We start from the raw sequence: 24,616 nt of genomic DNA, 5'->3' as shown, positions 1-24,616 counted from the left end.
GAGAAGACAGACAGGGAGAGAGAGATAGAGAGAGAGAGAGAGAGAGAGAGAGAGAGAGAGAGAGAGAGAGAGAGAGAGAGAGAGAGAGAGAGAGAGAGAGAGAGAGAGAGAGAGAGAGAGAGAGAGAGAGAGAGACGATTGACGGGAGCCCCCAAGTTGGACAAGCGCGGCGAGGTCATTTGGGCCTCGGTCACGTTGTCAGCAAAGTGCCGCGACTTTGTCATAATTTCAGAAGTTTGGCAGCCCCATGAGTACTGGTGCATTTACTGCGTGCGCTTTTGATGTGCTTATATCGACTTCGCATATGCCATGAAATATGCAATTGCGCAGGTAAGTAGTGTGCGTTGATAAAAAAGTTTGATGATTCATTTATGAAAAGTTAAAAAGTTTCCGTTATGCATCTGTGGCGTTGCTTACAGCATTAGAGCCCGAGGACTAGTTTTGCAGGCAGTTTAATTTCATCTTGCAACTCTGACTGGTGAGTGGTGGCCATCTATGGCCTCTGATTAGTGAACTCCAACAAGTTTGATCCCAGTTACTAGCCTAACAATATCATATCAAATTAATCGGTAAATAAAAAAGCAGGACTCGTTGCCTTATTTTCACAACACAGAATAGCTTCGGCATTGTTTGAGTTATTTAGTTTGTATGCTAGCAAACTATTGGCATGTTACCGATCACTTCAATCAAATTAAGCCCAAAACATGTTACGAGTCATTAGCCGTTTTCACGACGGCCATCTTGTACACATTTGGTGCACATACGAGTATGGTGCAGATTAGGTGCAGATTTGGTCACATTAGGTTCAGTGTGTCTCTTGAGGCCTGGCAACAATATGCGTTTTCTGCGTGGGTTTTCTTTTGCGGGTTTGCGTTTTTTTGCGTGATATCGTTCTAGAAAAAAGTTATAAATAATACAACTTTTACATTAGTTGTGCATTAGTTATGTAAGTAAGTTAACATAACTCTTATATTAACTAAAATTTGATATAAAAAACATCACAAAACGTAATAACGTTTTTTTTTATTCTAGAACGATATTACGCAAAACCCGCAAACCCGCAAAAAACGCACGCAGAAAACGCATAGTGTGGCCAGACCTTTAGTAGTTATCAGCTAGGGTTGCACTAATTGCTTATATGCCTGCTTTGCCATATTATCAAAAAGCATCATCGATTAACCCGCGCCCCGCTGGGCTATTCAGCCATACGCGCCCTGCTGGGGGGGGGGGGGGGGGCAGATTCTGCCCCCCTGTCTAACTTCCGAACCGATGGTCGTAGAAAGACGGGGAAAACGGCAATCGAAAGCTCTCAACAAGGCGGATCTTAAGAGCCCATTTTTGGCTTAAGTAGGTCAGAGGTCAGGTCAAGGTCAGGTCAAGGGTACAAGATGCAAGTTCCTACAGTATCGGCCTTGCACCGTAGTTGCCGAAGAATGGACTGAGACTGATTGCCCAAAACGTGTTCTTAGACTACCAAGACAATATTCGTTGCATGCAATGTCATTCAAAGGTCAAGGTCAAGGTCAGGTCAGGTCATGTCAGGTCACCAAAAACAAAATATAGAAAAGAGCATGTGCGACACATGTTTTATGGGTCATTTTACTCATATAGTAGAATTCAATAGGCACACTCAATAAGTGATATGGACCACCTCTGGATGAATTTCAGGTCGAGGTCAGGTCAAGGTCAGGTCAAGTGAGGTCAAATTTTGAAGTTGGTTGTTAAGGCCTAAAAAGGTGTCTATCTGATGCAGTTTTTCACGGCGAATCGAATGGTGCTATTTTTGTTTTCGTACGAGGTCTAGAACTTCCAAAAAAATCATTTTTCAAAGTTTTTGTGTGTCGTGACGTCATACAATTTTGAATAACTTCCACATTTTTTAACCGATACTTTTAAAAATTGGTATGTAGGTGCACATAGACCACTTCTTTGAATATATTCCGGTTTTTTCGATACACTCAAAATTTTGGATTTTATAAATATTTTCCCAAAAAAGTCAGTTTTTTTAACAAATTTGGGCCAAAATCCAATTTTTTTTAAACCGAGATAGCCATTTGATAGACAAAGTAGAATCACGTATAGGGGAAGTTGGGGGAACGCCGAATACTTTTTTTCTGACGCCCGTAGCACGCAAGGTAGACAACATAAGCTATTCTTGTTGGCGTCATTCGAGAGGCCAGTCTTTTGTCTTTCAAACATACCAGGCGCATTTGATGAATTCGCATACCGTTAAGCGCAAAAACTAAAAATATCAAAGAACTGACTTTTTCGGCGTTGCCCCGGACTGCGGGGAAAGCCGAAAATGGGATAAATGATCTACGAGGAATGCCGACATTGATGTTTTGCCAATTTATCTTAAACTTTATCCACAATTCATCAAAGCTGACACGCGTTTTAAGAGCTTGAGGACGCTTGGTGCACACTGGAAGTTATAATTGTGTGATATAATAAAAAAATACTAGGTAAATCATTCCTTACAGGTAACAGGCCGTTGTGCCGGCTGAAAGTGTAATTTGTTTGACTAAAAATACGCGTTGCTATTCTACAGCAGTAAAGTCCACGTAGCGTGCTTTAACGTGCGTAATTGCACGTTTTCGGCATTACCCCAGCCAGCCATACTTTCATTTGCAGGCCCATAACTTTTAAACGTGCTGTATAAATTTCAAATCGGCAGCACACTTATGCAAAGACATGCTGAAGATTACTTGACCGAATTGGCCAGACAAACGGTAGCATAATGAGTAAGAAATGCAGCTTCAAAGGCGCATGTAGTACAAGGGAAACGTACCTTGAAAACGCTTTTGGCGCCCTCACAGCCGAAGTATTCCAAATGACAACTCGTAACAAACATGCGATAATTGTAGTCACTTAAGCTTCAGAGCATCACTGAGACGTGGCATCCATGTCGTACGGTTTTAGAAATATCTCGAATTTCGGCTTTGCCCCAACTCCGGCATTGCCCCAACTTCCCCTAACCTTTTTTGTTACGTCTTGATTCCTTTAAAAATGAAGATGTTAGCGGCGTTTGAAATTTTGCCATTTTTGAGGCGAAAATGGCGAACATGACATCACTAAAACGTCATTTTCTCAAAAATGTTTCAACGGATGTCGCTCAAATGGGTGGGACTAAATGCTTACTTCGAAATCTAAGCTACGTTGCGGCATTGGCGGTTATGTGCGGCGTGTATGCCGCATGATTAGTAAGAGGCGACCACTAAATTAAAGACTCAAACGCTCCGACCGGTTCTCAATGAATAACACTGCATACCAAAAATGCCAACCGCTCTCGTCATAAGATATTCAGCTTTAAATAACTAGGTTATCTACATCATCATTTTGAACCAAATTAATACTTTCAACTTAACTCACTCATTCCTTCCTTTGTTGTCTCCAAACAGTCGTTCGATTGTCTGGAAATCGTATGCTAAATCCCGTACCTGTATGCGACTGGTGCATATAAAGGCCGATAAAAGAATTTGAATAGGCTCTGGCATGCGATTTCCTGGCTACCCAAAAAAGTCTGTTTCAGTCTTGCTATCAAAACATGACCTCGCCCGCACAGGGGGGGGGGGGTTGATGCAACCCCCCTAAGGTTTTTCGCGAATAACTCGCTTAAAAAGCGGCTGATCGCGACGAAACTTTCAGTACCCTCGCATTGATCAATTTAACACCCATCCTGAAAATTTCATGACCCTGACCCAAATGACCTTTGACCTGTGACCTACTTTTCGAGACCATGTTTGGCCGGAACCGCGATTCAGCGTATGTCGGCTCGCATTAGCAGCGCGTTTGCAGTCTTTTCGTGGTTTCAAGCGTTCAAACATGTGATATGATGTTGCCCCCATGCATTAGGGTGGGTGTCAAGGTCACCTGAAGGTCAGGTCAGGTCATTGACCTTTGGTGACCTCGGTTCACTTTTTCGAGTTTGAAATGTTTCTAGGTCAGTTTTTTCGAGCTGAATTCGAATTAAGCAACCACATGAACGTTTACAAAGTAGTTTTGGTGCCTTCGTAACATGTTACGAGGCTGTCAGAGGCGGTTGACACCTACTACAAATACCTGGCAGGACCTCTACTGGTTGACCTGACCTGACCTAACCCGACCTGGCCTAAATGAATGATGACATCATCTGTGATCAAAACTAGTATGATATTCGTGATCAGCACCCCGAAAAACCCCATAGCAGCCACACTACGACGTTCTAACAGGTCCCAATTTTCCCGCCTTTTGGGTCATTGACCTGACCTGGAAGGTCAACCGATAACCTAGGACCTTAAAATTGGGTATCATCGGCTTTCTCTCGTCACGGGCAACACGCTCGTTTTTTCCGCGAAGCTCTAGCTTGATCAGGAGCGAAACGGCAAGGGGTTATACCTTATACGTTCGCGGCTGAGTATTAATTTGGTTCAAAACAATGATGTAGATAAGTTAGTTATTTAAATCTAAATATCCTATGACGAGAGCGATGGACATTTTTGGTATGCAGTGTTATCCATTGAAAACAGGTCGAAGCTATTGAATTTTTAATTTAGTGGTCGCCGCTTACTAATCATGCGGCATACACGCCGCACATAACCGCCAATGCCGCAACGCAGCTTAGATTTCGAAGTAAGCATTTAGTCTCACCCGCTCAAATTTTCCGGGAACGTGTCAAATTGATGTATGATAAGGTCCTGAAAGTTTGACGTCGCTGGCGTAACGCGTTGAGAAGTTATTGGCGAAAAACGGGAGGGGGGCAGATTCTGCCCCCCCCAGCGGGGCGCGGGTTAACACACTGAAATAAATTCGAAAAATAAAGATATTTGCTGTAAAAGAGATTCGGTGCAGATTTGGTCAAATTAGGTGCACTCGCCGGATAGCCCGTCGTGAATGTGGCTAATATATAGTTATACCAGTATAGCGCCTTTTGGGGCGACTAACGGAGCGAGCGAAGGGGTGAATCTTGCACGTGCGAAATTTCGAGGGGGTACCTCCAACTGACTTGTGCACGGCACCCTACTGACCGGTTTCTAGCGATGTGCCAAATTTGAGCACAATCGGCCCAGCCGTTTTCGAGATCTGGAAGCGGCACCCTGCACGTGCGCACGTGCAAAATGGGTCCCAACTGACTTTTGCACGGCACCCTACTAACCGGTCCCTAGCCATGTACCAAATTTGAGCGCCATCGGTCCAGCCGTTCTCGAGATCTGGAATCGACCCCTGCACGTGCGCACGTGCAGCAGCACCCCAACTCTGGCACATGGATATGCAGTGCCTAGTGGGTGCCTACCTACATGCCAACTTTCAGCGCAATCGGCCAAGTAGTTACCGAGATATTGCAACAATTACAAAACGGACACCTCTTCGTTTTGCACGTGGCACGTGCATAAGGGGTCACCCACATGCATCGGGAATAGTCCAATACTTGGTAGAAGGAATGAAGCTACCCTACAAAAATTACCGCATGTAAATCGGTCAAGTGGTTGCTGAGATATAAGCCTCGCAAAAGCGTGACCACGGCCGGCCGGCCGGCCGGCCGCTCATACTCAGAAATTTCCGTTAATCTAAGGAAAGACTACGCTCGCTTCGCTCGCTCCGTAATAAAGCCGACTGTCGGTTGTACAGACGCTTCAGGCGTAGGTAAGTTATTCTGCTCACAATACTGCTACCCCACAAAAGTAGCATGTGTTTGCGGTGTTCGTTCAGCGCGATGGCGTTTCTAACAAAAGCGTACTCAGTTAACCCTCGCCGGCCGAGGGGGGGGCGGGTGCCGCCCCCCATAGGGTTTTTTCGCGATAGCTCCGAACACGCTGGCGATAGAGAGCTGAAACTTGACATACCTGACCTTTGATCCAAGCCGGATCTTTTGACACCAACCGCATTTTTGGGTTAGGTCAGGTCACTGACCTATGACGTCATAAGTGAACCTCTGCACGGTCTTCAGATGTCGCAACTTCGCAACGCCCTCACTGCCAGAGGAGATGTCACAGGGAAATGAAACTTGCAGGGTCTAGTATCCATTATGAGTCCCACAATTTGTATATCTCGGATTTTTCCTAAAGGTCATATGAGGTCAGGTCATTTTCGTGACCTCACCATTATAAGTCAATGGGGAAAAATTCAAACTGCTATTCTGGCGCCGGGAACGATCTCCAACTATCTCAAGCACACAGAATCGTGATTTGATGCACTCCTTGCAAGGTTAGATGCGTCACTTTTGCAATGTTGACCTTGCGTGACGTCATTTATGACGTCATCAAGGTCATATTAGTTTTTCGTCAATAACTCTTGATCAAATTGAGCTAGCGAGTCGGGAAAGCCACCAATGGACTCAGGAAGACCTACCGAATCGAATGATATGCGACATGACCTCTTTCGACCAACTTCGTGACCTGGGGGTGCTGACTTGACCTTGACCTGAGGTCAACACCCCAAGTTGACCTGACCCGGACAAAAAGTATATCATTCGACGCGCCTGAGCGAGACGAACACGATGCTGCCAAAATCGGCGCTCTGCGGCCGTTTTTTGCGAAGTTATTCACCAAAAACTGAACCGTACCTTGGGGCACTTGACCTGACCTCAGAGGTCACCGGTTGACCTAGGACCTTAAAATCGGGTACCAATCTCTGCGTCTCGTAACGGCGCACACGCTCGTTTTTTCTGCGACGCGCTAGCCCCAAAACAGCGAGGGGGGGGTCGTACCCGCCCCCCCCCCCCCCCCCCTCGGCCGGCGCGTATGTAGAAAACCAATAGGTCCGGCGAGGGTTAAAATGGTGCTCCTTCGGTTTACATGTCCCATAGGTAGCTTGTAGATATTTTTCTACTTAAGTGTAAAAAGTTGTAGTAGTGACAGAAGAGTCACTATTACCAAAAAAGCTCGTCATTCGAAGATCTGTGTAATAAGCAGCGAATTCCTCCAATCAAGTTCTACGGAACTGCGCCCGCGCTAACGTCCCAGCCCCTCTGCTCCGAGTATCCAGCTGAGCGGGGTCCAGCTAACAGAGGGAGAGTATTGCGCGCTTCCTGTACCGCCGATCCCATCCGAATCTGACAGCGAGCCGACAGAGGGTAAACACCACTGACAGCTACAGTTTCCGACCAGATTAGAACACGAACTACGAAAAACTGAGCAGCCTCGATGGGCTGCTGCGCAGAGGAAATGAGTGCAGAACTGCAAATAAGTGCTGAAATGTCTGCAAGACAGTACTTACAACACTGGGTAATTATATACTGCGCAGTGACCATTGTTGATAGTAAAAGTTGTTGGGTGACATGAATTTTAAATAGTGCATGTGATTAGAAATCGGAGAAGTTGTAAACACTGCAATAAAATAAAATTTAATTAAATAGGTAGGCACTTTAAGTAAGTGGCTGGCATCCAGGCTCTCCACTTAGGGCCGCCATCCACTCGTTTAGTGCGCCCCGAATTTAACATTGAAGTCTATAGGCTGCGCGCCGAATGCGGTTCAGCGCCGAATGCACGATGAATCGCATTCTGCTGACAATTCGACGTCTGTTGGGCGTCGAATCATGCGCTAACGACTCAAGATTACATTACTACTCAATACTCATGACGACTTAAAACACTTCAAGTTTTCACTGTGCACTAGGTAGGTACTTAACGATTACGCGCATATTGTGCGCCTAACCAGTGGACGGCGGCCTTTACTTGAGCTGCCCACATCGCAGCCCTTCAGTCTCACGGCTCCCATCAGCGCAGGGCGAGCTATTTGTAAATATATGCCAGCTTTGCATCGCTGATCAAAGACTGATTACATCGAGCACGTGTGGTAATTTTCTACATCGGTACAAAGGTGTTCGGCAGCTTTTGGTCTTAGCAATTGATATCCAACTTATAAGGTTAACATTACATTATTTTCCAGACGCATCCTGAAATCGTTGGACTGTTTGGTGGCGATTTGATCAACATACTGTCGGTTCGGTCTTATATTGGATAAATATGTTTACACTGTTCAGCCTCTCCCTAGTGAACACTGCAGACCACATGCTTTTCATGCTTTTCACCAATGTGGTGGTAAGAAACGCCAGCAGTTGGCAATGTGCTAAAAAAAACGGCGGCCTAACACCACTCAGGTCGAGGTATAGTGGATAAAAATGGCATTGCATTATAAAAGAAGAATATAAATCAGTAACGCTTTCACCCAATTAATGTTTAGGCGTAACATGAGTATTTGTCTCTATGTAAATCCTTTCCAATTATCGCATTAAAAGTTGCCGTGAATGAGAAAAGAACTAAGATATGAAAGCCTGGCCCTAGCAATCCTCTAGCACGTCTTTGCAGCCATCCATAAGTACCAACAGGCGTGGCCACGTCACTGATGCGCCCGGTAAGGCGCTCGACTGTGGCACCTGCAGGCACGTGGCGAGTCGGACGATGAGTGGAAGTAGCACCCTCCACCCACCCTGCCTGATGCCTCCACCCTGCCCCGGTCGTCACGGACGTAATCCAGTCTCGGAAGCAGTGCGACAACAGAAATTTCAGCGTCGGATTCATGGCCGAGCACTGGGCACGCCAGGGTACGCGATGGAACACTGAAACGCGTTTCCATGGCGACCGCTAGCAAATCCGCGCCGGTCTCTGCCTCTAAAGTGCCGGTGAACGAAGGCATGGAGCAAGGCACGATAGTAATCTATAGGGCAAGTTAACAAGTGCAAAAATGCATTGCGGCGAGAGATCTGATGAAAAATAATGGAAGCCGGTGAGCCGAGTGTTGATAAGATTCTTTAGCACATGTTTATTGTTGAAGAATGCCTTTTGATGCCTACCAACTAACCAAAAATTAATCATAATTTCAATCAAGTCCGTATTCAATCAAATACGATCCTGAATAGGTACACAGTCCAATCGATACCTGCAATTAAACATTAGAACCTTGAAGGGACACTCCAGTGACAGAGTTGTAGCTGTCACTGGAGACTTACCTGAAGACGTTGATGCCGAGGAAGATGAATGCCGAGTACTTCCAGCCGACAAAGTCCGGTCGCTGGACGTGCAGGGGGAAGCAGATGCCGTTGATGCCGTAGAAGGTGCTGTAGCTTCTCCAGTAGAAGACTGTGGTCAGCAAAGAAATGAAGGTCACTCAGAGGAGATAACTTTTAACCGATTTAGGTTAATTGGAGTCAGGTTCTAGTTACCGGAATAACACTTAGTCTTCGTTGTTTATTGTTTGATGTTTACTTCACAATAGCGCCAACAGGCAGTGTCCAATGTCCATTGAGAGGCGAATTCAACAGAAGTTTTTTTTTTTGCTTCTTTCCGATGCATTCAATAAAAAGGTAAGTTGTTATTGATATCTGATTTGTTACGGCTAAGTCAGGTTTATCGTCATTTTGTTATTCTCTACTCGGCCGCAGCAGACAGTCTGGCCCCGTCGTACCCACCTGGCACGAGGGCGATGATCAGGCCGACCGTCCAGATGACCGACATGAAGCCCAGCACCGTGCGCGACATGTGGTTACTGGCTCTCTGTCGGATCATCGGGTACACGATGGCCAGAAACCGGTCCACAGACATGAACGTCATTATCATCACCGCCACCTGTCGGCCGAAATCGGAACTAACGTCAGTTCTGGTGGATGGTGGATAGATGATGAAAAAAACAGGAGAGACGGGGATGTCAAGCGACCTTAATGCTAATGTGGCTGAGTTGTACCATTAAAGGAAGCCAAACGTTACTCGACTATTTCTGACCTTCCATAATTTGATACGAGTGATTTATTATGCAAGTACTAGACTTGAATTTACAATGAATATAAAATAACTGTAAACTAATTAAGCATTATCAAGAAATTAAGCAAACAAGTGGAACTTAGAAACAACTTAAATAATACAGCTTGTGTCATCTAACTCCTAGCCTAACAGCCTGACAGTTGACATGGCTTGACTGCGGATGAAATGGCTACGCCTCTGAAACAGACTCTTTCCGCAGTCAGGAAATCGCATGCGAGAGCCTATTCAAATACATTAAATCACGCTCGCATCAATCGTACGCACCTCCCGCACGCGTTTGATGCGGGATGGATTGTAAGGTATTTGAATAGGCTCTCGCATGCGATTTCCTGACTGCGGAAAGAGTCTGTTTCAGCCTTTACACGAAGACAACATAAAAATATTTGACATGCAACAATCCATTTTTAAGCTATTCCAGAAATGGAACCAGAGTGTTGAACTATTTTATCGAGAATGGAGCGAGCCAAGAGTCGCCGCTGCTGACCCGAACACGAAGTTCCATGGCACATAGGGAGGATATAGCCTTTCAGGAACAAATGGCTGCGGCTGCATCTACAAGTTTTGCATCAATAAGTGAATGCCTTTGCAAAACTTTTCGTGACCGCCCTTAGGAACATTTCCAGGAACTCCGGCACCGTACTGAGCTGGGTTCATTGATCGGCACGAGGCAAAAGTCAGATCTGATTACGTAACGCTGTGACAACTGACAAGGATATAAAATCGAACATTAACCCGCGCGGGGCTGGGGGGGGGGGGTAAATTTTACCCCCCTCGCGAATTTTGGCAATATCGCAAAAACGGCGGCGCGCAGCGCCGCCAAACTTTCAGTACCTTTTCTTACATCAATTTGACACGTTCCCTGAAAATTTGAGCGAAATCCGTCGGAAACTTTTTGAGAAATTGACGTTTTAGTGACGTCATGTTCGCCATTTTCGCCTCAAAAACGGCAAAATTTCAAACGCCGCTAACATCTTCATTTTTAAAGGAATCAAGACGTAACAAAAAGGTTATACGTCTTTCTACCTTGTCTATCAAATGGCTATCTCGGTTTTTTGAAACTTTTGGATTTTGGCCCAAATGTTTTCAAAAAACTGACTTTTTTGGGAAAATAGTTATAAAATCCAAAATTTTGAGTGTATCGAAAAAACCGGAATATATGTCAGAGAAGTGTTCTATGTGCACCTACATACCAATTTTTAGAAGAATCGGTTCAAAAATGTGGGAGTTATTCAAAATTTTATGACGTCACGACACACAAAAATTTTGAAAAATGATTTTTTTGGATGTTCTAGACCTTGTACGGAAACAAAAATAGCACCATTCGATTCGCCGTGAAAAACTGTATCAGATAGACACCTTTTTAGGCCTTAACAACCAACTTCAAAATTTGACCTCACTTGACCTGACCTTGACCTGACCTCGACCTGAAATTCATCCAGAGGTGGTCCATATCACTTATTGAGTGTGCCTATTGAATTCTATGAGTAAAATGACCCATAAAACATGTGTCGCACATGCCCTTTTCTATATTATGTTTTTGGTGACCTGACCTGACCTGACCTGACCTTGACCTTGACCTTTGAATGACATTGTATACAACGAATATTGTCTTGGTAGTCTAAGAACACGTTTTGGGCAATCAGTCTCAGTCCATTCTTCGGCAACTACGGTGCAAGGCCGATACTGTAGAAACTTGCAATTTGTACCCTTGACCTGACCTTGACCTTGACCTCAAACTTTAAATTAAGTGCATGTTTATAGTTGTTCGTGATGAGATCTTTCGATTGGCGTTTGAATTTTCCAAATCGGACCATTAGTTCGGGAGATAACAGGGGGGGGGGGGGGGTAAAATTTACCCCCTCCCTCCCCCAGCCCCGCGCGTTCGGCTGGAGACCCCAGCCCCGCGCGGGTTAATCTACAGTAGTTACTTAAAGCTCACTTGTAGTTGTAATAATCATAAAAGTGGCATTCAGTGGATGTTTGCTAACAGTGTTAACAAAAACATTCAATCTTCTTGAATGTTTAACGTTCCTTTCACTTCTCATCGGCACCTTCCGTTCGAAATCCACCTTTATGAAAGATATCTTTCCGGCCAGGTCGCAGCTGCCCATAATCACCCAGGCTTCAAGCACTATCAGCATGGGGCAGCTCCCGGCGAAATGGTGACGGAACGGACATAGAGTCCGCCACTGATGCTGATTTTCCCACTGGGATGGCCGGAGGCAACTACCACGTCCGTGTCCCCTTATCACAACAACTGGAGAGGCTCTCCACTCAGCTGAAAGCGCCCATTAGCACTCGTTTACACCCAGCGAGAGAAATACGACGAATGAGAGAGATACGCAAGGACAATGAGAGGAGAGAGAGAGAGAGAGAGAGAGAGAGAGAGAGAGAGAGAGAGAGAGAGAGAGAGAGAGAGAGAGAGAGAGAGAGAGAGAGAGAGAGAGAGAGAGAGAGAGAGAGAGAGAGAGAGAGAGAGAGAGAGAGAGAGAGAGAGAGAGAGAGAGAGAGAGAGAGAGAGAGAGAGAGAGAGAGAGAGAGAGAGAGAGAGAGAATGAGTGAGAGATACGAGCAGAACGCTGATTGCGCTGCAGCCGTTCAGTCCAGCACTCGCTCGCACTGAGACGACTGAGGACGCTCTGCAGTTTAGCTCTGCAATCTCGTTAGTCGCCTGTGTCTTCCGTTGAGTTGGAGGAGAGCCGCGGCCTGTTTGACGGCGAACGTGGAACCTAATTACACTGACAAGGTGACGGGAGCGCCGGGTACCTTAGTGAAAACACGGAATAAATTATAGACGCTGCGGGGACGACGGCAGGTGATGGTTAAAAAGAAAAAACACAGTGAAGGATTGTGCTCAGACGGGATCATTTAGTTACGTATTTGATTACAGTGGAAACAAATGCGTAATTGAGGACCTGAGGCTAATGCGTAATTAATTCCTGTACCAAACATGACTACCTGTTTTACTCACAGCAACATCATGAAAAGCGCAGGTCCTGGCGGGTCGATAAGGCCCGACTAAAAATACCCGCCTGCGGTGACATTTTCCGTCCTCGAGGCTGGCGATAACGGCGCTAAGAGCGCTGATGAGACCAGTAACCGTTTTTCAACGGCAGCCAGGGGGTCTGGCAGCACTGATAACCCCATTTGGCAGCTTTTACGTCCGTTAGCAAATTCGCGGGTATTTACACATATGGCCAATCAAGATAGCCGTCAAATCCCATGAAAACGAAAACCATGTGCCGATAGCCAGTCATAAGAATGTCTCACGATTCTGTGTGAATATAGGCAAATAAATAGAGGAAGAACCCGCCGCCACAGATGTTTGCCAAACGTGTAAATGGGCATTTTTTGTTTTGCATAAGAATGGAGGACCCTATCATCAATTTGATGTGTTTCATTTAATTATTTCAGTCGTCACACTTACATAGGTACCACATTTCCTTCAGTTTGTTGCTTTATTCCAAATAATCTTGTATAATTGAAAGAGATTGGTAGATAACATTATATTGACATTTTCCCAGATCGTGGCTGCTGATGCAAGGCTCTGGCGATGAGGGGTCCAGGCCTGCCTCAACACATCCTGATATTGTGCCAACCATTTTACTAGGGCAGTATAACACAACGACGACAATCCTGTGATGATGGTTATTGCGGCACCACAGACTCCAAAGGGATATTCACTATTCAGCCTGATGTCAATCTGTTGAAATCACTCCCCGCTCGCTTCCCAGCTGAATATTGCTTTCCGCGAAATACAGAGGCAGTGTTTGCCAGATAATCATGTTCATTGCCTTTACATACATTATTGAAGATTAATTAATGTCACACAATGCATGAATGACGTACCATATAACTGTTCCTTTCAGGATATAAAGACGAATGATGCATCATCCTATGCAACACAGTTCATGTAAAATATCTATGAGGCCTGATGCGTACGTTTAGGTAGGTAATTAAAGCCGTAATTGACACAAAATGCTGTTGGTTTGATATTGTTTCATTTCAGCCCGGGAAGAGAGGATCGGAAACTCAACACACCCAAACAACTACAAATATCTAAAGCTTGACTGCTCCGTGCACCGGTCAGAAGCCTCAGCGGCCGATCAGGCAGCTCACATATAATGACGTCACGGCCAGCTTACCTCGGATGACGTCATAGCCAGCACACCGCTGATGACGCACAGTGGTGAGTCTCTCCAGTGAGCAGCGTGCTCGTTATAATCGCCCCGGTACTCGAGATCTTTGAAGGCCAGCACAAACAAATAGATGCCCATCAGCAGATCAGCCACTGTCGGAACATAAAATGGTGGTAAAGCAGGCGGAGTGTTTATACATCGGGTCAATCTACATTTACCGTTTGCACGGTCTATAACACGTGCAACTACCTCATAGGCAGCACGCGTTCTCTCTCTACATATAGACATATTTCTCTCTCCCTCTCCCTCTCCTTCCCTCTCTCTCCCTCCCTCTCCCCCGATCCACTAACCTGCCAAGTTACAGATGAGTACGCTGACGTTCTTATTATCGTCGGCTCTCTGGAATCCACGGCCCCACAGTACCACCAAGTTTCCAGTGACGGTCATCAGAGCTATCAGCCAGATCATGGCCTTATGTACGGTGGTGTCCAGTAGGTGTTCCATGGAGGACACGCCTTGCGCAGAGGACGGAGCTTCAGTTGGTCGTGAACTCAGAGCGGAAGACAAGGGATCACAATTTGAAAGTTTAAAGAGGGCAGTGGAGAAGCATGGGCTTAGTGGGGCTTACAAAACACAAAAACGTAAGGATGGTTGCTTGATTTTGTTGTGATGAATGAACAAAAGACGATATTTAAAGAGATCTTCTCGCCTTTTTTGCTGTACATACATCAGAAAGCCTTAGTACCGATCACGGTTGACTTTGGGCACGTACCGTCTGTTCGTGGCTCGCAGTTCTTCACTCGAGGGGTGTAGGCACAATCGGAGAATCGGGCAAAACGTCTGCCAACCACACAAAAGTAGTGATAATTCCTTGTCATGAGAAATATGCAAAATACAAAGCACTAAAGCACTTCATGAAAATCATATCTGTACTTTATGTTATGCCGCAAACAGCGCAATAAGCACGCACTTCAGGAATACGAATAAACGAGTAATCATGTTTTGCAACATTGAATCCATGAAGCGTTGCATTGGCCGGCTTGGTATGAGCAAACTGTGCAGAGTGCTATATAACTTACATTTTGCTGAGTTCGTGTAGAGGAGACCACATCGTTTCGCTGATGTTGTCTATGGTCAAGCCGTTCAGGTCCCTGCAATAGAGAACATATTTAGCAATGATGATAGTACTGAAACAGTGTCTATGGGAACCCAATATATGGAACTTGCGCTGGATCATGGCGTCCTGAGAGCAATGTAAATACCTAGGTGAAATGTGGTTGATATTTTTTCCAACACTGATCGCTCTATAGGCTCTTGATGCATTGCGGAAAAATATCAGTATATTTACAAATGCATGCAAACGAATTCCGGCGCAAATAGAGATAAAAGCAGAAAACATTGTTGTTTATTTTTCCTATTTTAGATAAAAGCAGAAAACACTATTGTTTATTTTCCCAATCTTACATTCTGATTCAGCGACTGAATACGGCAGTCAAAGGAATTACGCTTTTAAAGAAGTGTTTGCGATACTTACAAGGAATAAAGTGATATCAGATCGTGAAAGCCATCTTCTGGGAACGTTCTGAAGTTGTTGAAGGCGAGATCGCTGGAAAACATAAAAACCAGGTAAGAATAGCAGCGTCATCGATATACTATTGGATGCTATAGTTAGGCATGGATATGGTTATTGGATATGGATATTGAGTGTTGTCTTTAAGTCACGCTTCAAAATACATGAGTCCCAATAAAGACAACCTCATCTATGCCACGTCAGAGCACCTATCATTAACTGACAAATTGACAAGCATCAGCCCTTGCCAGCCGTTAATTCAAATGAGCTCAGTCCTAAACCGTGTTCAGCAGTAAGCATCATGAGCACTTACAGCACCGTTAGCAGTTACAGCACCGTGAGCACTTACAGCATCATGAGCACTTATAGCACCGTGAGCACTTTTATAGCACCGTGAGCACTTACAGCACCGTGAATACTCACAGCACCGTGAGCAGTTACAGCACCGTGAGCACTTACAGCACCGTGAGCACTTACAGCACCGTGAGCCGCCGCGTGGTGACGAACCAGGAGCGGTGCAGCAGCGTCAGACGGTTCCCCGACAGGTAGCTGACGAACAGACGACAAGAAACGTCAGACACAGACCGAGTACCTACAGCTGCTGAGGGTAGATCGGTTGCGCTATAGGCGCACCTCACTGCATACTTGCAACAACAAACTACGCGTATAGCTGCAGTTATGAGCGTACTCCGTACCGAATGAACGCATACCGAAATAAAACCTTGCCGGTGTGATGCTGACTGGTTGGGCTTTCGAAAATTAATTCAAACTTTTGTCATAAGCGACCCACATCCAGCCTTACAAGAAACTATTTCAAATATGCGTCGAGCCGAGTGTGGAAACTACTAACAAGCAGCCATCATTTTCAGGCACCGCGGAGCGGTCAAATGGCTAAACTTGTTTCGCGTTTTCTCGTTACGTGGCCTCTTCCAATCTCTTACTCAGCCAGTTTACAAATTAAGAGTGTTCGTTTTCAGCGGGCCCCAGCTGAGCTGCTGGTCGTCCGTTCTGGAGAGTATGGGCAGCTCGTTGGTCGTAGTTTTGATGGAGCGCCTGTCTATGGGAGATTGCCCGCGGACACAGCCGAAGCAGAGTCAGGTCGGCGAGGTGGCGTCATTGTCATAGCAGCCATGGCCGTTTCCATCCGAGAAAGGGATCATGATCCGGTATACCCCGCTGCTCCCCGGACAACAGAGTTGAGGTTAATTGATGACAACTGAGTTTTAAGTTTATAAATACACATCACGACTCAGCTGTTAGGCTCAGCTGCCCATCTCCACCAGCGCAGATTTAATGGATATTAGACATCAGTGAATGGATTTTACGGTGTATCACACTGATAAAAATTTTGACACCCCACCTCTACGACGACTCCATGTTTTAGAGTCTGAGTGCTTAGATTTTGGTGTCCGACTCCAAAATGTATGGTCATTGACCCCATCGTTTGGCGTCGGTTTCCGACGAAGCCAAAATATGGTGTCCTCCTGAGAGGGTCATGACACCCTTAAATCGGATCAGTGAGCTCTGCGAGGGTGTCCGACACCAAAACGGCAATAGTTGACGCTTTTGTTGGGGAGTTGGCTATCTTTAAAAGGGAGTCGTGTAGAGGTCTGCACCGGCCGGCTGCAGCCGCGGCTGGCTGCAGCCCCACGGCTGTGGGCCGGGGCGGCTGCAAATATCTCAAAGAACACGGCTACGGCTGTGGCCACGGCTGTGAGATTTCAAGCTCAATCTTAAGTACTCAAATCAAAATATAAAATTTTAAATCCTTAATCTTACATTCTGATAAGCAGTCTAGCCTGTAAAAATCATGCAAAGAATGCCCAGCAAATGCAAAGAATGCCCTTTCAAAGAACATTGAAAGTGGTGAAGCCTTTGAAAACCTGTAATGGTTTTACCATTTGCTGTAGGGGAGTTTGCACTCTGGTACAGAATACTAATTATATGTACCAATTGTTCCTTCATCATCAAGAGCTTGGCAGTTTCAGAAAATGCAACATGTTGCATTGTCACATCCCTCTCAAATCAATCTCACCTGGTCATTAGGAGAGCACCTTACAGCTATTGAAGACGAGCGTTCAATAATTCTTTCAGGTAATAGAAAAAGAAATCACGCCTAGGTAAAGGCAGGTAAAGGCTTCATAAAATATTATCTAAAATAACTCTTAGACGTATTTCTGGATTTTCGGCAAGTCCAATTACATAATATAAAACTGGCGCTTTATGTTCTAACTGGTGTGTGAGTGACCGCTAACAGAAAATGCTGATCAAAGAAGCCAATGGAATTAGATTATAAGTGAGCATGAACCCTACTCACGGTTAATTCACATGATGGTGAAAACCCTGAACACGTAATTCACATGACGGTGAAAACCCTGAACACAATATTTCTTACGCGAGCTGTTGACTTTACTAATAAAATGACGTCTTCTTCTAAAAATGTTAAAATTTGACCATTAATCTTTGTTTGAGAGCAAGTTTTTAGTTTTATAGCATTATTATTTATTATTTATAATTTTTATGGCTGTTTATAGTGACACAAAACAATTCATTGCCACTTCTTTGCTATTGACGTCATTAAAAACTCAAGTAAAATTTTTGATTCAAAGAGGCAATTGTGGCTCGCACGTCCTTGACGATTTGAGCGAAGATCATTATTTGGAAAAATCAAAATAGATGAATGTTTTTCTTTCTTGGATGCTCACTAGTGTGTTGATGCCTTGCATATCAAATTAGTTTGAGACTTGCTCAGAAGGCTGCTTTAAGCCTGGCATATCACACCCCAAATAATATGCAAGGTGAGAAAGAAGCAAGAGTTTTGACTAGACAATCACTGTTTGACAGTCCATCAACTTCAGTTTCATTTTCCATACCTAACATTGATAATGAAAAGCATCAGGGTCTGTTGTTCTGTCCCACAACCATGCTTCAGGATTTGGCATTAGATGTCTACACTGCTAGTGCTTCTATTCTGGTTCGTTGTTTATGTTTTCTGTTGATGTAGGTACCTACCTACCCATCTTTCTTAACCCCTTGCAAGGGCTTGTGTAAGCATGCGATGCGCATCAGGCTTCAGGCCTTCAGCCTAAAGCCAGATACACAACCACTTAACCTATGATGCTTCATGAGCTTGAGAATCTATAGCCCATTGCAATGTGCTTTTGGCTATATGTTTCAACTAAAAACAACTTACTATATACTATTTGGTTGCATTTCATTGAAAGTATCCACGGCCGGCTGATGGCTGGCTGCCCACAGTTTGCCACGGCTGTGGGCGGCTGTGGCTGTGGAGCCATGGCTGCGGGGCGGCTAGGCTGTGGAAAATTGCAGCCGTGCAGAACTCTAGAGTCGTGCATCTTAGCAAGGGAGTAAGAAACCCCTTTATGGGAGTCAAGTTAAAATGAGGTGTCTTGACTCTACGTTATTGCACTCACTTAACATGGAGTCGAGACTCCTTTTACACATTTGACTCCCATAAAAGGTGCTTTACTCTCTTGCCAAAATATCTGACTCCTCATCAAAGAAGGATGACTCTCTTTTGAACGTAGGTGACTACCTTTGGAGAATAAGTGATTCCCTTTTGAAACTGTGTGACTCTCGTTTGAAAATGAGTGACTCCCTTTTTAACATGTGCGACTCGCCTTAAAAATGTGCAACTCCCTTTTCGAGAGGTACAACTCCTTTTTGGAAATGTGCGAATCCCTTTTGAGTTAGGTACGATTTTCTTTTAAGATATGTACGACGCCATATATATAGTTTACATATAGGTATGACTCGCTTTTGAAGGTGTACGACTCCCTGTTCAATGATCCCTCATGATATACCACTCACTTTTGAAAATTTCCATTGATGTACGGCTTTCTTTTAAAGAACTACGACTAAATACCTCGCTGAAGATATGTCCCTCTAACAAAAGTGTGACGTTACATTACGGGAATGTTAAACTCTAACAGAAAATGTATACTCCCTATTTAAGGTTTCAGACTCCTCTACGACTCCTTTAAACGGATGTTATATAGGTGGCGCTGCTATCGTGCTGGTACTGAAAGTTTTATTTTTTCTCATAGATGTCGCTGATTGTGACAGTCTTTTTTTGCGTCGAACTTTCCGCTTTTTGTCTGTAGGTTTGACGTACCTTGTCTTTCTTTCATCATTTTCATCAGTTTGGCAGTTTGAGATTTAGGACTGGCCCATCACAACTTCTATATGATGTAAGATGATTGTGTGGTAATGCTTTGACGGCTAAAACTCGGTGAAAAGATTCATGTTGTATATAATAAAGCTTAATACTTGCATGTGTGTGGTTATACTGATTAGATTCCAATCTTGGAGTCAAATCAAAATTTGCAGACCGGATGTGGACATTGAAGTCATATCTAGAGATCTTCCTGGAACAACACTTTGGAATTTCTCAAGATATGATGGAAATGGAGTACATCTGTACATGTCACGATGACAACAGTGAATGGCGGCAACGTGGATTCTTTTTCGCTGAAGAATGGTGAAACACCAAATAAGACGATTCTGCTGAAGCGCGTCGCGCGTAGGGATATTTGACACCTTTAAAAAGATAACACTCCAGAAAAGTGTCATTTGCACCTCGGTAGGGGGTAATTCAAGAGAGATATGACTCCATTTAAGGTGATATGCCAAAAAGTCCGCCCCATAGGAGTGTCAAAATACCCTCTTTTGGGGCATCATTACCCCAAAAGAAAGAGTCCTAAGGGGAGTCGCGACTCTATTTATGGTGACATGCCAAAAAGTCCGCCCCACAGGGGTGTCAAAAAACTCTCTTTTGGGGCATCCAAACTCCGAAATCAAGAGTCCATGTACGCCAATAAACGGCGTTCACGGACACCATATTACGGTGTTATGATGCTCCAAAAGAGAGTTTGTTTGACACCCCCGTGGGGCGGACTTTTTGGCAGAGTCACCCTACCCCCCATTTGGTGTCATTTTTTCTTTCAGTGTGCAGTATGGATTATGGAACACAGCGGATAAAATAATGATGAAACCAGCCACACTGCTGTCTTCAAGATATAAATACTTACAGTTCGGTGAGGTTGGGCAGACCACTGAAAGCATCCGGTGCGATATCTTCAATCCTGTTGTCTCGCAAGAACCTGCCCAAAACGGAAACGAGCCCATTTGAAAAATGAAATCGCCTCGAGATGTTAGATGATCCTATGTCAACCGGCCTGTATGCTGTGTGCTGGTGTTATCGACATCGAGTGTAGCACTGAATGTGAAAAGCTATTTGTGAGAGAGGCAATTAAATGGATAGCTTGTTTTTGGAAGTGAAATCAATGGAGCTTCTTGACTCACCAACGACTATTTTAGTAGGAATATGCACAAATGTGAGTTTCGCGAGACGAGCATTAAAGATATTTTGTCATAGATTTGCTAGAGCAGTAGGTTTCATGATAACATTAACCCGCGCCCCGTTGGGCTCTGCCGAGCAAAGCGCCCGGTTGGAGGGGGGGGGGGCATTTTGGCCCCCCCCCCTAAGATCTCGAGAACCACGCAACATAGCGACAAGCGGTAAACGGCGTTGGATAGCCCCAACGGGGAACTACCTTGTGACCCAATTTTATTGACCTAGGTCAAACCGATGACGTCACAGGTCAGGTCAAAGGTCCAATTTTCACCGTTTACAGGCACTTCAAGAAATGCGTTGTAAAATCGAGTAAAATGCATTTCATTGAAAATCATCGATGGGGAAATGTTCTTCAAACACATATTTTGCTATTTGAGGTCACTGATACCAGGTCAGGTCACAGAGGTCAGGTCACGGGGGGGTCACAATATGAAAGTGTCGTGTGATACATGTTTTATGGTCCATTTTACATGACAAATGCGATTATATGGGTCAGGCAGCCTTTGGGGCCAGCTTAGATCACGTTTTGGTCAAGGTCAGGTCAAGGTCAGGTCAAGGTCAGGTCAAATTAGGTCAAATTTCAAAGTTAATATTTTTGCATAAAATGGGTATCGAATCGATGCAGCTCGTCACGGGGAGTTCAATGGTGGTCTTTGTTTTGCCGTACGTGGTCTAGAATCGCTAAAAATTGAGTTAAAAAATTTGACGTCATCATTTTTGAACAGTTTTTTCGCTATAACTTGGCCAAAAAACGAGATATCGATCTGAAATTTGGTATGCATTTAGAAGAGCGCTGGGACTATCACATATATTCCGGTTTTTTCCAAATTCGGAAAAATTTGGATTTTTTCAAAGTTTTTCTAAAAAATCAATTTTTTGATTTTTTTTTGGTCAAAAACCAAAAATTTTGAAAATCCGAGATAGCAGTTTTGTAGCGCCGCTTTTTGTCTACTAGACCATATAAAGAACTTTGAAATTGCTTGATAACTGTAGATTTGGTGAGCGTTTCAAGATTGCATGTTTTTTGCTCATTTTTGCTCGAACATAACCTCAGTTTGACCTCAATAACTCCTGACCTAAGGTGACCTAGGACTTGAAATTTGGTGTGAAGGTGTCAAATTGATGCCCGGGAAGGTACTGAAAATTTGGCGGCGCTGCGCGCCGCCGTTTTCTTGCTATTCAGGAAAACCCACAGGGGGGGGCCAAAATGGCCCCCCCAAACGGGGCGAGGGTTAAACATTTCAAAATTGAGCTCCACTGCTCCTTCCCAACCTGACACTGAAACGAAAACAAATGATGCTTATTTGAACGATCTATGTGAAAACACATTTTTATTCTTGAAATCGTACTCACAGCGTCTTCAGATGCAGCAGTTTCCGAAAGGTTTTGTTGGTGATGTGCCGAATCTGATTATCGTCAAGATGCCTGAGGGAAGTTCGGTATTGTTCAATGGAGCTGAAACTCGCCAATGAGTGCAAGAAGTGGTTTCATTCGTCGTCTACAAAATGGGATAAATAACCCTGAACTGGTTGACAGCCTAATAAGTATTGTTATTGACGAAGTGATTATTCCACTTCAAAAAAAAAAAAATACATACATGCGACATTTTAATGAATGGATATTTTTTATAAAAGGAATCATGATTCCTTTTATTATATGATTCGACGTCCGTGCACGGATGTCTGTCGTTCACAAAACTATAGCGATAAAACCTTATAAGTGAAACGGAATATTAATGAAACAATGCAATTAAGTGGAACATGTACTTACAGTTTCTGTATCTTGCACTCTGGGAACTCATAATTTTCTAGAGTTAGTCTGTTGTAGCTCATATTTCTGGAAAAGTAAATGCAGCCGTGTATAGTTACTGGATACGTTTTGGCATAGACTACTACATACAATATAAACAAATGCACACGCGCACACACACGCGCGCACACACGCGAAACGAAGGGACTCAGTAGGTCTGGCTGTTTCTACGGCAATAGTAAAAAAAAAAACAATCAGGTATCAGGAAAAACATCTCCCAAGAGCCAAAGAGCCGCATTGCGCGACTACTTTATTGGCTTGCGTCACCCGATTAGGGCAGCAAATTGCGACTACAGGAAAGGCTGAGTAATAGTAACGCATTTTGCCTGATTGCGCCCAAATTGTTGGGCACTCTGCACGGTATGGCCACTGGCCAGGGACGTACGAAAAGACTACAGTTATCGCTATATTGGCGATAGCAAATTGTCTGACAACTGTTATCTTTAGCCTCCTCCCACCTGTGAATCGCCCCAGGGTATTAACTCTTCCGAGCTATCTGGCGAGTTTCTGCTCGCTGCAACTCACAGGAAGTGCAGCTGAGTGAGGTGTCCGATGGGCGGCATGTGGGTCAGCAGGTTCTGGTCCATCAGCAGCTGCGTCAGAGACGAGCCGGCGCCAGAGAACGCCATCTCCGGCAGACGAGTCAGCCGGTTCCTTCGCAGCAATCTGAACAGGGCAGACGGAGGCAACGGGATGTCACACAGACCAAGTTGGGTGCGGACTTGGCATGAAAATAAAGTTATTTGATTATATTAACAACCAGTGAAAGCGATGTTCCTATAAATGCATACTCATGCAACTGAACAAAACAACTCCTAAAAAGTCAGGTTATAGCATTTCAGTGTATGTGGGTTACTAAAAACAATCTGACTGGTGGGGAAAACAGCTAACTTGCCAAATCTCTCTCTCTCTCTCTCCCTCTCTCTCTCCCTCTCTCTCTCTCTCTCTCTCTCTCTCTCTCTCTCTCTCTCTCTCTCTCTCTCTCTCTCTCTCTCTCTCTCTCTCTCTCTCTCTCTCTCTCCAATTAGTGAACGGCGCCATACTTACAGCTTGAAAAGACTGTCTTGGTTTGCAAAAAGACCCTCCGGAATATCTTCGATGCCATTGTCATTCAGGTTTCTATGGAATAAAAGGTCAATGAATTAGATGTTTGATACTCATTGGGTTGCTGCAACATTGCCGATGTAAAACAATTGTTAAGGTAGTTCTTGGTTTCAAGGGAGTGCAAAATTGTTTTGTCTTTTCCATACATTTTTAATGCAACATACCTAACATACCTAATACCCAGTTTTCACGTTTCGATTATTATCACTTTAGAAGTCACAACTTATCAATCATTTGTGTCTCAACATTGTTGATACATTTACATAATGCTTTTTCCAATGGTGAGCCGGTATTATCTGGCACTTACATCATCGTTAGTTTCTTGTATTTGTCCAGATCACCCTTGTGGAGGACGATCCGGTTTCGATGCAAGTACCTGAAATGAACCAAAGCATCAGCAGTCAGAATTGCGATCCATCATTCATCCAGACATAGATAACATGAACTACCTGGATTGGACACTCGTTTTTGGCGCGAAAAATAAGAGGCCACTTTGGCCTCTTATTTTTAATGACGTATTTTTAATCAGTATTTTGAGAGGCTGATATCTCAGCAACCGCTGGGCCGATTCGCCTGCGGTCTTTTTTGTTGGGTAGCTCCATCCCTTCTGCCCCGCAGTTCACTTATCGTAGTGCATTCAGGTGACCGTCGTGGCACGTGGCACGTGAGAAGTTGGGGTGTTCCAAGTCGTTCTGCTGGAGTAACTATTTTGAGAGGCCTATAGCTAAGTAACCACTGGGGCGATTGACTTGCGGTAACTTTTGTAGAGTAGCTGTATCTCTTCTAACAAACATTGGATACTCATGATGAACGTGAGTGACCCCCGCTGCACGTGCGAAGTGCAAAAAACAGAAGAGGTGTTATATTTGTTCCCATTTCAGTAACT

General features: G+C 44.5%; 1 protein-coding gene across 1 annotated transcript in view; it reads right to left on the bottom strand.

Annotated features, from left to right (window-relative positions):
• The window catches only part of LOC122367570 (relaxin receptor 2-like), a gene marked incomplete at its 5' end in the record, with an annotated part of 62,662 nt that overhangs the window by 26,530 nt on the left and 11,516 nt on the right, over positions 1 to 24,616 (bottom strand). Inside the window, 14 exons of the mRNA XM_043340797.1 lie at positions 8,924 to 9,053; positions 9,383 to 9,539; positions 13,877 to 14,022; positions 14,221 to 14,385; positions 14,643 to 14,710; positions 14,950 to 15,021; positions 15,405 to 15,476; positions 15,918 to 15,989; positions 20,492 to 20,563; positions 22,171 to 22,242; positions 22,588 to 22,653; positions 23,152 to 23,292; positions 23,674 to 23,745; positions 24,038 to 24,106. Of these exons, the coding sequence (XP_043196732.1) occupies positions 8,924 to 9,053; positions 9,383 to 9,539; positions 13,877 to 14,022; positions 14,221 to 14,385; positions 14,643 to 14,710; positions 14,950 to 15,021; positions 15,405 to 15,476; positions 15,918 to 15,989; positions 20,492 to 20,563; positions 22,171 to 22,242; positions 22,588 to 22,653; positions 23,152 to 23,292; positions 23,674 to 23,745; positions 24,038 to 24,106 (1,374 nt within the window). The remainder of the gene's footprint in view (positions 1 to 8,923; positions 9,054 to 9,382; positions 9,540 to 13,876; positions 14,023 to 14,220; positions 14,386 to 14,642; positions 14,711 to 14,949; positions 15,022 to 15,404; positions 15,477 to 15,917; positions 15,990 to 20,491; positions 20,564 to 22,170; positions 22,243 to 22,587; positions 22,654 to 23,151; positions 23,293 to 23,673; positions 23,746 to 24,037; positions 24,107 to 24,616) is intronic.

The sequence above is a fragment of the Amphibalanus amphitrite genome, unplaced genomic scaffold (assembly GCF_019059575.1).
Source record: "Amphibalanus amphitrite isolate SeventyFive unplaced genomic scaffold, NRLGWU_Aamphi_draft 000878F_arrow, whole genome shotgun sequence".
Lineage (NCBI taxonomy): Eukaryota > Metazoa > Arthropoda > Thecostraca > Balanomorpha > Balanidae > Amphibalanus > Amphibalanus amphitrite.
Note: the sequence above shows the minus strand (reverse complement) of the source record. Positions and strands in the feature narration are given on the sequence as shown.